We start from the raw sequence: 11,492 nt of genomic DNA, 5'->3' as shown, positions 1-11,492 counted from the left end.
CGCACACCCCTCTGCCTCCAACCCAAGCAGTACACTTTAGTCTGGTGTTAGGAACCTCAATCAGGAACCCTGCCAAGGCACCCCCCACCACTTATATCTCACAAACCTTTTTACTATGCCCTAGGGCTAGCAACAAGGTATTGCTAGAAAGCTATTACCTTCCTCATTCTGGAGCCAACCTTGAATCTGGGTAGCTTGCAGGATCCCTCCAGAGGCTATCAGTTAGGGTCAGGCCCAAAGGCCTGTGGTAGCAGTCACTAGAAAATGAACTTAAATGTCACCTGCCTCTAAGTCATGCTTGAGTCTTTGCCAGCCATACCTGTATTTGACCCTGACATATCCAGACTCGTAAGTCCCACGACCTCTTAGGAAGCACAAAGGAGAATATCACTCAGGTGCAGTATCCCACTCAGATGGGGCCAGGACAGGAGCCTTTCAGTGGCCTGGATGTACAGGTGACTCGCCGGCTAGCACCAGGCCTGCTTCCTCACTGCCACAGTGAAAAGGACTGAGGTGGCAGCTCAGGCTGTGTTGGGCTGGGAGCCTTTGGGAGCCTTCCTCCAGCAGATTACTAGATGAACGGCAGCTAGTGCCCAGAGGGGCAGCTAGACATTGCTCCAGTCTGCTGCAGGTTCAGGATTGGCTCTCAGAAGCATCCTAGGTCTCTATTTGTCACTGATGTCTAGGCCCTGTGTCTTTATGCAAAAGCCTGACTGTGCTTCCCCAGGTGTGTGCCCTAAACCCCTCTGGTACGTGCCATGAGCGAACACAGTGACAGCAGAGAGAAGAACTGCCAAACAAGGATTTACGATAATGTTGTTTAATCTGCCAAATATACAAGTTGAATTTGAGGAGCACGTCTTGTCTGGGTGATGCACAGTAACCAGAGGTTTCTTGAAATGATCAATGGGTAGGGTTAAAAATGGGCACTAGCCCTGACCAGGTAGGTGGGAAGGGGGCAGAGTGGAGAGGAGAGGCTTCATCGGACGGACCTTTCGAGGCACAGGCTCCGGGAGAGCCCCTCTGAGTGAGCACCCAGACGATCTGGGCTGGTGGTCATCAACTCCCACAGCAGCTGCCTGCTGGCACCACACCCCCCTCCCCACACTAACGTGCAATCTACTGGACAAATGGAATCTCCTTACGCCACTTCCCAGGCACCCCACCCACCCCATCAGGGCCCGAATTCTAAAAACAGCAAAAACATTCAAATGGTTACGTATGAAATGCTGTCCTGCATCTTTCTGTCTCAAAGATAGCAGCTGCCCCTCCCCCCAGCCCCCCCCACATCCCCTGAACATTTTCTGTGCCAAGATGAAGAGGAGGCCCCAGGCCGTAGGGGCTCCTGGCCGTAGGGGCTGCTGCAGCGGCGCCAGGGCACAGAGTGGGTGAGACATGGCAGAGGTCCTGGCGGCACGGCCCAGTTCCCCCGGCATCTCCTCCCACAGGCCAGCTTACTTATTCAGGGAGAGCGACTGCATTCGTTTTCCTGACAAAGTTGCGTCATCTTTTGCTGAGGGATTGGAAGGGAAAGGTGGGGGTTAGAACACAGCAAAAATACCTCCCACATCCCTCTGAATCATAGGACTCCAGGACCGAGGCCTCAGAAAACATTTTGTGCAAACAGACTGCGCTAATAGAGAGCCAAGAGGGATCCAGGCTGAGGCCACAGGGCCCAGGCATCCAGATGCTCTGCTGTGCTTGAGTGGCTGTCCATTCAGGCCACCCACAAGCAGTCTGGTGGCTACTGCGAACTTGGACACCCTTGGCAGAACCCTGCAATTCCAACCTCTCTCTGTGCATTCTGAAGTCTAATGTCTCAAGTCAACACCACCTAACTGCACATCAAGTCCTTTCTTGCTTGGGTTTGGGAAGCCAAATGAGTCAGGATAAATAAGCTCAGAGAAGGGTGATATGGATGCGCTGGTGAGCTCTCAGTTCTAGGCCTCGGTTTCCTCATACTCAGGTGAGTAGGCTACGGGCTCTCTCTCATAAGCACTCCTGCCCCTTCTCATGGAGGGTCTAAGGTAAAACACTCCCCTGCACTAGACATATCTAGACCTGTGAGACCCCGAATAACCTTTAGATGCTCAGCGGGAGGGAGGGAGGAGTGGCGCACAGGCATCAGCTCAGTGTAAGCTTCTCTTACAGACAGCTCCACCACCTCTGGGGCCTGCTGGGGTGGCAACTCTAGGCACAGCAACCTCTGGCTTTACAAGGCTCAAAGATCTGCTGGAGTCAGTCAGTGACCGTTACAGTGCTCTGCTGATTCCAACCCTCATCTGACTCTATGATGGTGGACAGGCAGCTGTCATTCCTCAGCCTCTCCAACCTCAGAGACAAGGTTCAGGGTCCTGTCCAAAACCCATCAGGTAACTGGCTGGGGCTAACAGGCTCAGACCTACCTTTCCTCTCTTCTTCTTTCTTTCTTGCCGCTTCCTCCCGCTGTTTCCGGATGATTGCCAGCCGGGCGAGATCAGCCTTGGCCTGCTCCGTCTTCCCAGCCAAATGCATTTTCATGTAGCGCTCTTTTGCTTTCTGCTTCTCTATTTCTTCTCTGTTTGGATGAAATGATGTCAGTGTCATCACTGCCAACAGAAGCACTCGGGTGCAAAGGAAGAAGACACTCAGTGAGGGGTGCTCTAGTCCATGTGTTTTACTTAGTGGACACCCTCTAATAAGCAAGGAAAGGAGACAGGCCCAGGTGGCAAACCCCGATGAGAACCCTGGCCCGAGGGGACAGTGCCTTCTTGCAGGGACCAGGTTAGTACCTGAAGACTTGAGAGTTTAGTGGCCACCGTGAGAACAGGGGACTTAAACCAAGAACACTGTGTTCCAGAGATGACATAAAGAAGGCACTGGATGGGAATGGAAGCCACAGATGATGGGAGAGACACACACAATCTGACTTGAGAGCACCGGACACCGCACATTCTTACAGTAGCTCAGGTGCACCTCCCAAGCAGGTGAGCCCCCCAGGTGGGGTGAGAATAAAAGCAAGATTCCATGCAGAGTAGGAAGGGCCATCAGTCCCCTGTGTGAGTCTCACTAGAAGGGCTGCCTAGAATGTGAGATTAGAAAGCTCCATTTGCACTGATACCTCGGAGGAGCCACAGAGAGTAAAAAGCCCTGGCAGGGGCAGCAGAGGGGCTCTGGTGGCCTCCTAGTGTACAAGGCTGGAGTGTGGGAAGCAAAGCAGGGGACCTGCTGCAGGAGAGTGGGTGAGAGACTCAGCCACCAAGGGCTGGGTGGGGACTATTACACTTGGGACTACACTGACACCTACTATGGAGGTGAGAGACAGGTAAGTCTACCCTGGCTGGGGTTGGCCAGCAGATCCTGGCAGGGATGTCTCTTTAGCTATTCAGGAATCACCAAGGCTGCTTCAAGGTTCTGCAGGGCCACCTCAGTGAAGACCAAGCACCAGAAAGTAGCAGACTTTCATGGTCATCATTTCTGCTGGGCAAAGTTAAGGGATCTTCCTGGTACTGGGGAGAACTTGAGGCCAAAGAGGACAGCAATTTAGTCATGGCTGCTCAAAGTGGCAGAACCCTGGAGGTAGGGGTGGGCAGGGCACGAGAGCCCATCTGCTCTGGAATCAATCAATCACACACACATACACACCCCACACACCACATCAGACCTAATGGAGAAGTACAGAAACAGTGTCCTCCACAGCCTTAGTGACACTCAAACTCCTTCTCTGTAGTTTTCAGATATGTCCTCCAGCCATTGTGGGATCTGAACAGGGCGGCAGGCTAGAATCCTAGCAGCTCTTGGTCTATTAAAAGGCCACGAGGGTGTCTCACCCCATGAAGTCAGTGAGGCCACAGGTGTGGCTGGGAGCTAGAGCAACTGCTTTGGGGCCCTAGTCTGTGTACTAAGGTTGCAGGTTGTTCTGGGCCCTAGTCTGTGTACTAAGGTTGCAGGTCTGTTCTGGGCCCTGGTCTGTGTACTAAGGTTGCAGGCCTGTTCTGGGCCCTGGTCTGTGTACTAAGGTTGCAGGTCTGTTCTGGGCCCTGGTCTGTGTACTAAGGTTGCAGGTCTGTTCTGGGCCCTGGTCTGTGTACTAAGGTTGCAGGCCTGTTCTGGGCCCTGGTCTGTGTACTAAGGTTGCAGGTCTGTTCTGGGCCCTGGTCTGTGTACTAAGGTTGCAGGTCTGTTCTGGGCCCTGGTCTGTGTACTAAGGTTGCAGGTCTGTTCTGGGCCCTGGTCTGTGTACTAAGGTTGCAGGTCTGTTCTGGGCCCTGGTCTGTGTACTAAGGTTGCAGGTCTGTTCTGGGCCCTGGTCTGTGTACTAAGGTTGCAGGTCTGTTCTGGGCCCTGGTCTGTGTACTAAGGTTGCAGGTCTGTTCTGGGCCCTGGTCTGTGTACTAAGGTTGCAGGTCTGTTCTGGGGCCCTGGTCTGTGTACTAAGGTTGCAGGTCCACCAAGCAGACGTTACCGTTCTCTCCTTGAAAGCTCCTTTGGCCCATCCAGATCCAGTTGTGTCACCTTCTTAGTCGTCTGTGCCACCCGGTTGGGGTTCTCAATGTCAATGAGCCCTTCCACACCTTTTCGCTTTTGCTAGGACAGAACAGGACTGTTACAAAAGGTTCATCTTGGGGGGGCCTCAGAAGGCCAAGCCACCAACAGCCCATTAGGATGGGGACACCACTTTGGAGTATCTCACCAATCTGGGAGAGGCAAAGAAAATGAGTGTGTACAATGACAGTGTCAGGCCTCAGCAGGACTAGCAGCTCAAGGCCAACAGAGAGCACGGTCCCTTCTATCTCTTCAGCAGCTTCCCATGGAGACCTAAACCTGATTTTCCTTTAGAATTTAAGAAGCTAAACCATCCTGTCTGGCCTCAGTGGGAAAGAGGCCTGCAGTGAACTGATGTGCTAGGGTGGGCCTCCCACTTCTCTGCGGAGAAGGGGAATGGGAATGGTGTGTGTGTGTGTGTGTGTGTGTGTGTGTATTGTGTGAGGGGGAAACTGGAAGGCTCAGGGGGCAGGGAATGTGATCAGGGCGTCGTAAAGTGAATAAATACATTAATGGGAAAGAAAAAAAGCTAAACCATCTTATCTGGGGAAGCCCAAGAAGAAATGAAAACAGTTCTACAGTAGTTTTCTGTAAGATGACCAGAAAAGAGCTTCCAGATGCTGACTGATCTGACCACAGGTTCCATGTGCCTACATCCAACTTGACTACCTCTTTCTACAACAGGCAAACAAGGCCCACCCTGATCTTTCCTTCCCTCAGTGTGCCCACACAAGGCTGAAGTGTAGCCACTCTTCTACTCTGCCACTGCCAATCACTGAAGAGTAAGCCATGGGTGCCTTCTGAATTCTGCCACAACATCTTAGCATCTGTTCCCAAAAAAGCCCAAATCGGCGATGTGACGATGTGCTGGACAGGTACAGGCACTTACTGCAAAACCTGATGAGCTGACTTTGGTCAGAGACCCATGATCCCTGCAGCTTGTAGACCACACACGTCACAGCATGCTATGCACCACCCCCTCCACAATGGCTATCTTTCTCCTACTCTCCAGGTATCCACTTGCCCCTGCCCAGCCCCGATGTGGTGAAGCCAGCACTCCTCTGTGACTACAGAGGCGCCCTTGCCTCTCTCTTCCTTCATCTGGCACCATTTGCCCACTAAGTCCCAGCCCAGCAGCCCCCCACTTTCTGGTCTTCAAACACACAGTGCTTGATCCCACCGAGGGTCTTGTCTGGTTGCCTCAACTGCTCTGCCTAGAATTTGCTGTTTGTTTTTGTTTTAAACATGGCTGGCGGGGTTGGGGATTTGGCTCAGTGGTAGAGCGCTTGCCTAGGAAGCGCAAGGTCCTGGGTTCAATCCCCAGCCCCGAAAAAAGAAAAAAAAGAAAAAAAAAGAAAACAAAAAAAAAAAAAAAAAAAAAAACATGGCTGGCTCTGTCCTTGGCTTAAGCCACCTCGTTAGCACAGCGTATTCCAAGTATCCTCTCCTCTATCAGTCTGAGCCATAGCACTTTTCAGTTTGAATTTTCACTGTCCATTCACTTCAGTTTCACTGTGTGTTCCCATTAGATCCTGAGTCCTAAGGAGCAAGAGCTTTTGGTGATTAATGGTAGGCATGTGACATCACTAGGAAGCATAGATAGGAAGACTAGTTCATCAACCAGTTCAAGGCCAGGACCAGTTATATATCAAGTTTGAGGCCAAGTTAGGATACATGAGACTCTAACTCCCAGTGACGGGTGGGTAAAGAATTTGTCTTGCAGACCTAATGACCTGAGTTTGATCCCTGGAACTCACACAGCAGTGGAAGGAGTGGGTTCTCTCCCAATCCACAAAGCTATTTTCTGACTTCATTGCTACCATGGTATCTACACCCTTCCCCCCCATTAAAGAACAAAACAAAACACACTGGGGATGTGGTACATGCTCATAAACCTGGGAGTGGAGCCGCACTGTCAAGAGAGCAGAGTAGCCTGGGTTCTACAGGGCCATGTTTATCTGCCCAGTGAATGAGTCCTGCAGTCTACACACTCACCTGGTAGTCGTCATCTTCATCTTCACTCTCATCTGAGTCTAGAGACTTCTTCTCCTTTTTGGGGTCACCCGAAGCCCCATCTCCACCTTCTTCTTGTTCATCTTCTTCCTGTTTCAGAAATGGACAACCTGCAGAATCAAAAATGGAAAACAGACCCCCAAGAATGTAACACCCAGAGTCACCCTCTGACTGTGGACCTTCACATTAAGCCCCTGGAGGCTCAAGCCTGGTATGACAAAGGTCCTATCTCAGTGGCCCTGCTCACTCAGCATCACAGACTAGAGGCCAGAGGTCCTGATACAGCCACAAAGGACCCTGATCCCCTCTACAGCTACCTTGGTCAGCTCAGAAAGAAGCTCATCTCACAGGGTCACAAAGACCCAGGTGTGGAGCTGCAAACTGTGCAGCTGCCAAAGTAACTTTCCCGGACATGCCTTCTTGGTTGTAGGCCCCCGTGGTCACACTGCGCACAGATGGCCTCCTAGCACCAAATGCCCAAGACCACACCTTGGCAGGCTACCAGCCTCTACGTCTCACCAAAGAAATCACTGCAAAGAGCCAACATTGTAGCTCATAGCTGTAATCTCAGCACGTAGGAGGCTGAGGCAGGAGGATTGCAAGAATGCAAACTAGCCTGGGCTACATAGATTCTGCTCAAAAACAAACAAACAAACAAAAAACAAAGTAAGAAAGCCCAGTAAAAACCTTATGTTCATCCTCTCTTTATCAGCCACCTACACATTCTCCAAGGCTCCATGACAGGAAACAACACAAAGTTCTCCCAGAATCCCATTGAGAGATGGCTTCTCCCCTTCTCAGGGTCCTGGCAGAGGGGCTGTCTGCTCTCTTAAGTCCTTAACTCAGGTGTGGACATTCACTGTGGCAGAGGATGTAGATGCAAGTAGACTGGACAGGGTACCCCAGCCCAGAGGAAAGGGAACTACTAGGTTAGCCTGAACTGGAGGAGGGCGGGCAGCACCAGTAAGTCACAGCAGAGGTGATGCTGAACAGCGCCAATAGCAGTGAAGGGGACAGTGGGCTGTGGGAAGGCAGGCTGTATGCTGTGTAGAGTCTGGCAGGAGCCCTGTCGGGGGAGCTGCAGACGGACAGCAGCTGGTAGAGAGAGGATCCTAGAAGGCAGGCAAATGGGCCATGAGTGGAGGCCACCAAGGCAGCTATTGCAAAGTCCCTTCTTGTTTTTCCAATCATAGGCCCACCCCTCTGTAACTGTGACTGGCTGCTCCAGGGCTCATACATGCCATCTGGTGTCCTTCCCACCCTCACGTGTGACGTCTCTTGGAGAACAGTAGTCCTTTCCCGTTTGTCCCAGGAGCCAGAACCAAGGCAACATAACATACTGGACCACTGGAGCGGACAGACATGTACTCACGTTGGCCTTCTGCTTCTCAGCCTGTAGCTGGGCATCGATCTCCTCAGGGCTTGTATACTGCCTCACTCGGCCTTTATGGCCTCCCTTTCTACCTGCAAAGACCAGTAGTTTAGGAAGGTGAGAGAAGTTAGCCTTCACTACACTGACCCCCCAAAAGGCTGTCCTGTTCAGCCCAAGGGAACCTCTCCTACCGTCACCAAGTATTACCCAAACCTATCTCGAAGGACAAAAGCAGCGGCTCAAGACACCTGATGCACGGATTGCCAGACGTAGGTTGCTAAGAACAAGGCCTGAGGTGAGGAGAGGGAGATACAGTCTGACTGAATCCTGTTTTCTTAAAATCCAAATACTGCTGGGCAGAGTGGTGTACATGGATCTTGAGTTCCAGGCCAGCCTGGTCTACATATGGAGAGCGAGTGAAACCTTGTCACAAACAAGCAAGCAAGCAAACCAAATCCTAATAGTGTTCTCAAGTGCAAACAGGGAAGCATGAAACCTAGATGCCTCTTCTAGCACTACAAAGCCTTTTCCTTTCAAGGGTTTGTCATGGCCTCTTTTGGTCCTTAAAAGAAAGGCACAGCACAAGAGCCACTGCTGGTTTTGTACCATAGACGAGGAGACTTAATGCTAACCAGTGTGTCAGAGAGGGAGAATTCTGACTCTACAGCTCTGGGATTCAATATCAGCCATCCCACTTCCCACATCTGTGGTTCCCTGTGCACCTTCCCAGAGCCTTCTTCCTTTCTTCTCACAAGGCTGCCATGGAATTAAGTTGGACACCATTTGAAAAGCAACTGGAATCACGCATGGCACTGGACAAGCAACACACAGTGTCTGTTAATCTGTCCTAATACACTGGTTGATAGTAAAATGTTAGCCAGCACTGGCTCCACAAGCTAACTACTGCCAACGGCAGCAGAGAGAATAAAGTACTTCACGTTTATCTTGGTGATGTGGAAGAGAATACTTACAGGCTAAAAGCCCAAAATCTACTAACAGAAACTGTATTCAGAGCGAAACTACCAAATGGGGCTGTTGAAACAGCTCAGTAGTTAGGAACATTTGCTGTTCTTTCAGACAGTCCTACTTGGTTCCCAGCACCTACAGGGCAGCTCAAAGTCATGTTACCCCAGTTCCTGGGTGATTCAATGCCCTCTTCTGCCCTCTGTAGGCACTGCATAGACATGGTGCACTTAACATGCAGACAAAAATCAAACACACACACACACACACACACACACACACACACACACACACACACAATCTCACATAAAAAATTAAATTAGCAAAATTAAAGTTAATATAGACCCAACAGCAGTCTAACACCGATCAGAACTGTCAGAGACAATTCATCTAAGAGAGTCAGTTGCAGACCCTGATGTTCTAGCCACTCACACCAACTCTAGAACACTACACCAACTCATGCTAAAGCGAGCCTTATAGCTGGGTTGCGACCCCTTGGCATTTTGTTGCAGGTGTGGCTGTGGCCTCTATTGCCAAACAGGACCTTTCTTGATTTTTGGCAGACCCCTTGCTGTGAGTAGAGAATCTATAATTAGACAGCTCGGGCTGCTCCAAGCTCTGGAGACCACTGCAGAGACACAGTGACTTCCTAGACAGCAGCTGCAGAACTGTAATTGGGCTGCCAACAGCCTACACCACCCATTTTTAATGACTACCTGCGTTCCCAGGGGTATCTAGGTATGCTCATGAAAGGCCTATTGTGAGATACCAAGCTTTACCATAAACAAAACAAACAAAATTAACCAACCAAACAAACAAACAAAAAAAACTCAAAACAGTAACACCCTTTCTTGATCAGTTAATATTCCAGGTTGTGGTAAAGATCAGAACTGGTTATCACAGTCCCTACACTTCTCTATAGGATACTGACCCTAGTTTGGTTTACACAGGCTCTCCGAGACTCTTAAAAAAATAAGACACAGTATACTGAAAACAGAATTGGTCCTTTGCTCCTAGGGAATTTTTTAAAAATGCTTTTTACCACTGTTTTCTCACATTAGCCGAAGCAAGAAAACAAGCCTTGTCTGCCCGCAAAGCTTCTCAGAAATCAGGACTAAGTCAATTAGCTATGATTTCATATTTAAGACTGTTTAACTGTAATTCCCAATCTTGAAGTCAGGAGCTGAAAAAAAAAGTTCCTTGGCCTTTTAAAGATGAGACTGAGAACAAAAGACAGTGCTCTTCCAGACACAGGATAAATCGGCAGAGAACTAGGTTTACACGCACTTGACCCTGGGAAGCCTAATATCTGAATATTGACAGGAAGCAATTTAGGCTTGAAAAGGCTCCAGGCAGATGTTCCTGTGGGCTGACTGCATTAACTGGCTTAACACGTGAGCTGCTCACAATAACTAAACATCTGTTCTGTGCTGGGAGCTAGCCAGGCCCTTAAAGCGATTTATTTTATCATCGAATAACTCTGCCTTCCTGTCTCCTACTCATCAAACTAAGCCTTATTAATATCCCTGTAGTTCAGATGAAGAGAACGAGCTAGAAGAAGTTAAAGTCTTGTTTGAGGCCACAGAATTAAGACGGGAGATATTTAATATTCAAACCCCTGATTCTAACAATGGGAAATGCTGTCTTCTTGGTCTCTACACACAGTAATAGCTGGGCATTTAGGGGGCTGCGGAGCACTGGACTGAGTATGTGGGGTACCTAGTTTACGCCTCTCATCATAACAAGAGGTAGATATAATCAATGTCCCTGCCTTTGGAAACGAGAAAACCGAGACACAAAGAAGTTAGGCGACTGGCTCAGAAGCACATCCTTAATGGCTACCGTGCAAGGAGAGAGTCAAAGCCTGGTCCCACATCATCAAGTCAAAGTCTTATTATGAGGCAGGCGTGGCCGCATTTGGGCTCGACAGAAGCCACATTTTATGCTCGAGGCAGACAGGCCCCGCACCAGCGCGGGACGCGGTGACTCAGTCTCCGGCCAGCCAAATGGGAGGACAAACTTCAGACGCTCCCGAGGCTTGGAGGAGAGACTCCTGGTTCCTGCTTTCCTCCGGGACAAGGACCCAGCACCCGTGAGTCTCCTCAAAATCCCCGACAGAGAGGCCCTCGACCACTGTGGTCCTCAGCTTCCCAGTCAGGACAATTGAGCGTCGAGGCCCCACGCATGGCTGAGAGGCGACGGGGACGGCCTCCTTCGTCGCGGATCTCTTAGAGGCCCCAGGCCCGCAGGCTTTGGGGACGGCGGCAGTCGGCGTACGGCCGCGACTAGAGAAGCCACGCGAATCACGCGCGCCCACCCCCTCACCTCCTTTAGGCATCTCGGCTCCGGCGGCTGCAGCGGCGGCGGCGCCTCGAACTGACACCGGAACCGGAAATACCTTGGGATAGACTTCTTCCGCCCGGCCTGGTCCCTCTCCGCGCGCCGCCGCCGCCGCGGCTGCTGCGAGGAACTGGGACCTCACCGAGGTTGGGCTGTCTTAAGAGGTGCCTGAATTCCTGGCCAGAATATGTGCAGCCAGGAATCTGCGTTCCCCGGTGTCCCTGTCTGAGGAGACACGTAGCCGTGCGGGCCACCCCCACAGGAAGTGAGAGGGAAAGGG

At 50.9% G+C, this 11,492-nt stretch overlaps 1 protein-coding gene across 1 annotated transcript; it reads right to left on the bottom strand.

Annotated features, from left to right (window-relative positions):
• Positions 1-809: 809 nt before the first annotated feature.
• On the bottom strand, positions 810-11,324 carry Pdap1 (PDGFA associated protein 1). Its single transcript, XM_032886970.1, has 6 exons — positions 11,198-11,324; positions 7,910-8,001; positions 6,520-6,627; positions 4,445-4,566; positions 2,406-2,557; positions 810-1,513 (listed from the first exon to the last, which is right to left on the bottom strand). The coding sequence occupies exons 1-6, from the start codon at positions 11,208-11,210 to the stop codon at positions 1,455-1,457; spliced, it is 546 nt and encodes a 181-aa protein (XP_032742861.1). The 5' UTR covers positions 11,211-11,324; the 3' UTR covers positions 810-1,454.
• Between the last annotated feature and the right edge of the window lie 168 nt (positions 11,325-11,492).

The sequence above is a fragment of the Rattus rattus genome, chromosome 16, assembly GCF_011064425.1.
Source record: "Rattus rattus isolate New Zealand chromosome 16, Rrattus_CSIRO_v1, whole genome shotgun sequence".
Classification (NCBI taxonomy): domain Eukaryota; kingdom Metazoa; phylum Chordata; class Mammalia; order Rodentia; family Muridae; genus Rattus; species Rattus rattus.
The sequence above is the reverse complement of the archived record's forward strand: the minus strand, read 5'-3'. Positions and strand labels throughout refer to the sequence as shown.

What these genes read in the sequence shown, in the direction of transcription:
- Pdap1 (XM_032886970.1), bottom strand. An exon ending in ATGAAGATGACGACTACCAG is followed by an intron (nt 4,567 to 6,519) that starts GTGAGTGTGTAG and finishes GTTCTGTCCTAG; the next exon opens with CAAAAGCGAAAAGGTGTGGA. An exon ending in GAAAGAAGAAGAGAGGAAAG is followed by an intron (nt 1,514 to 2,405) that starts GTAGGTCTGAGC and finishes CCAATCCCTCAG; the next exon opens with CAAAAGATGACGCAACTTTG.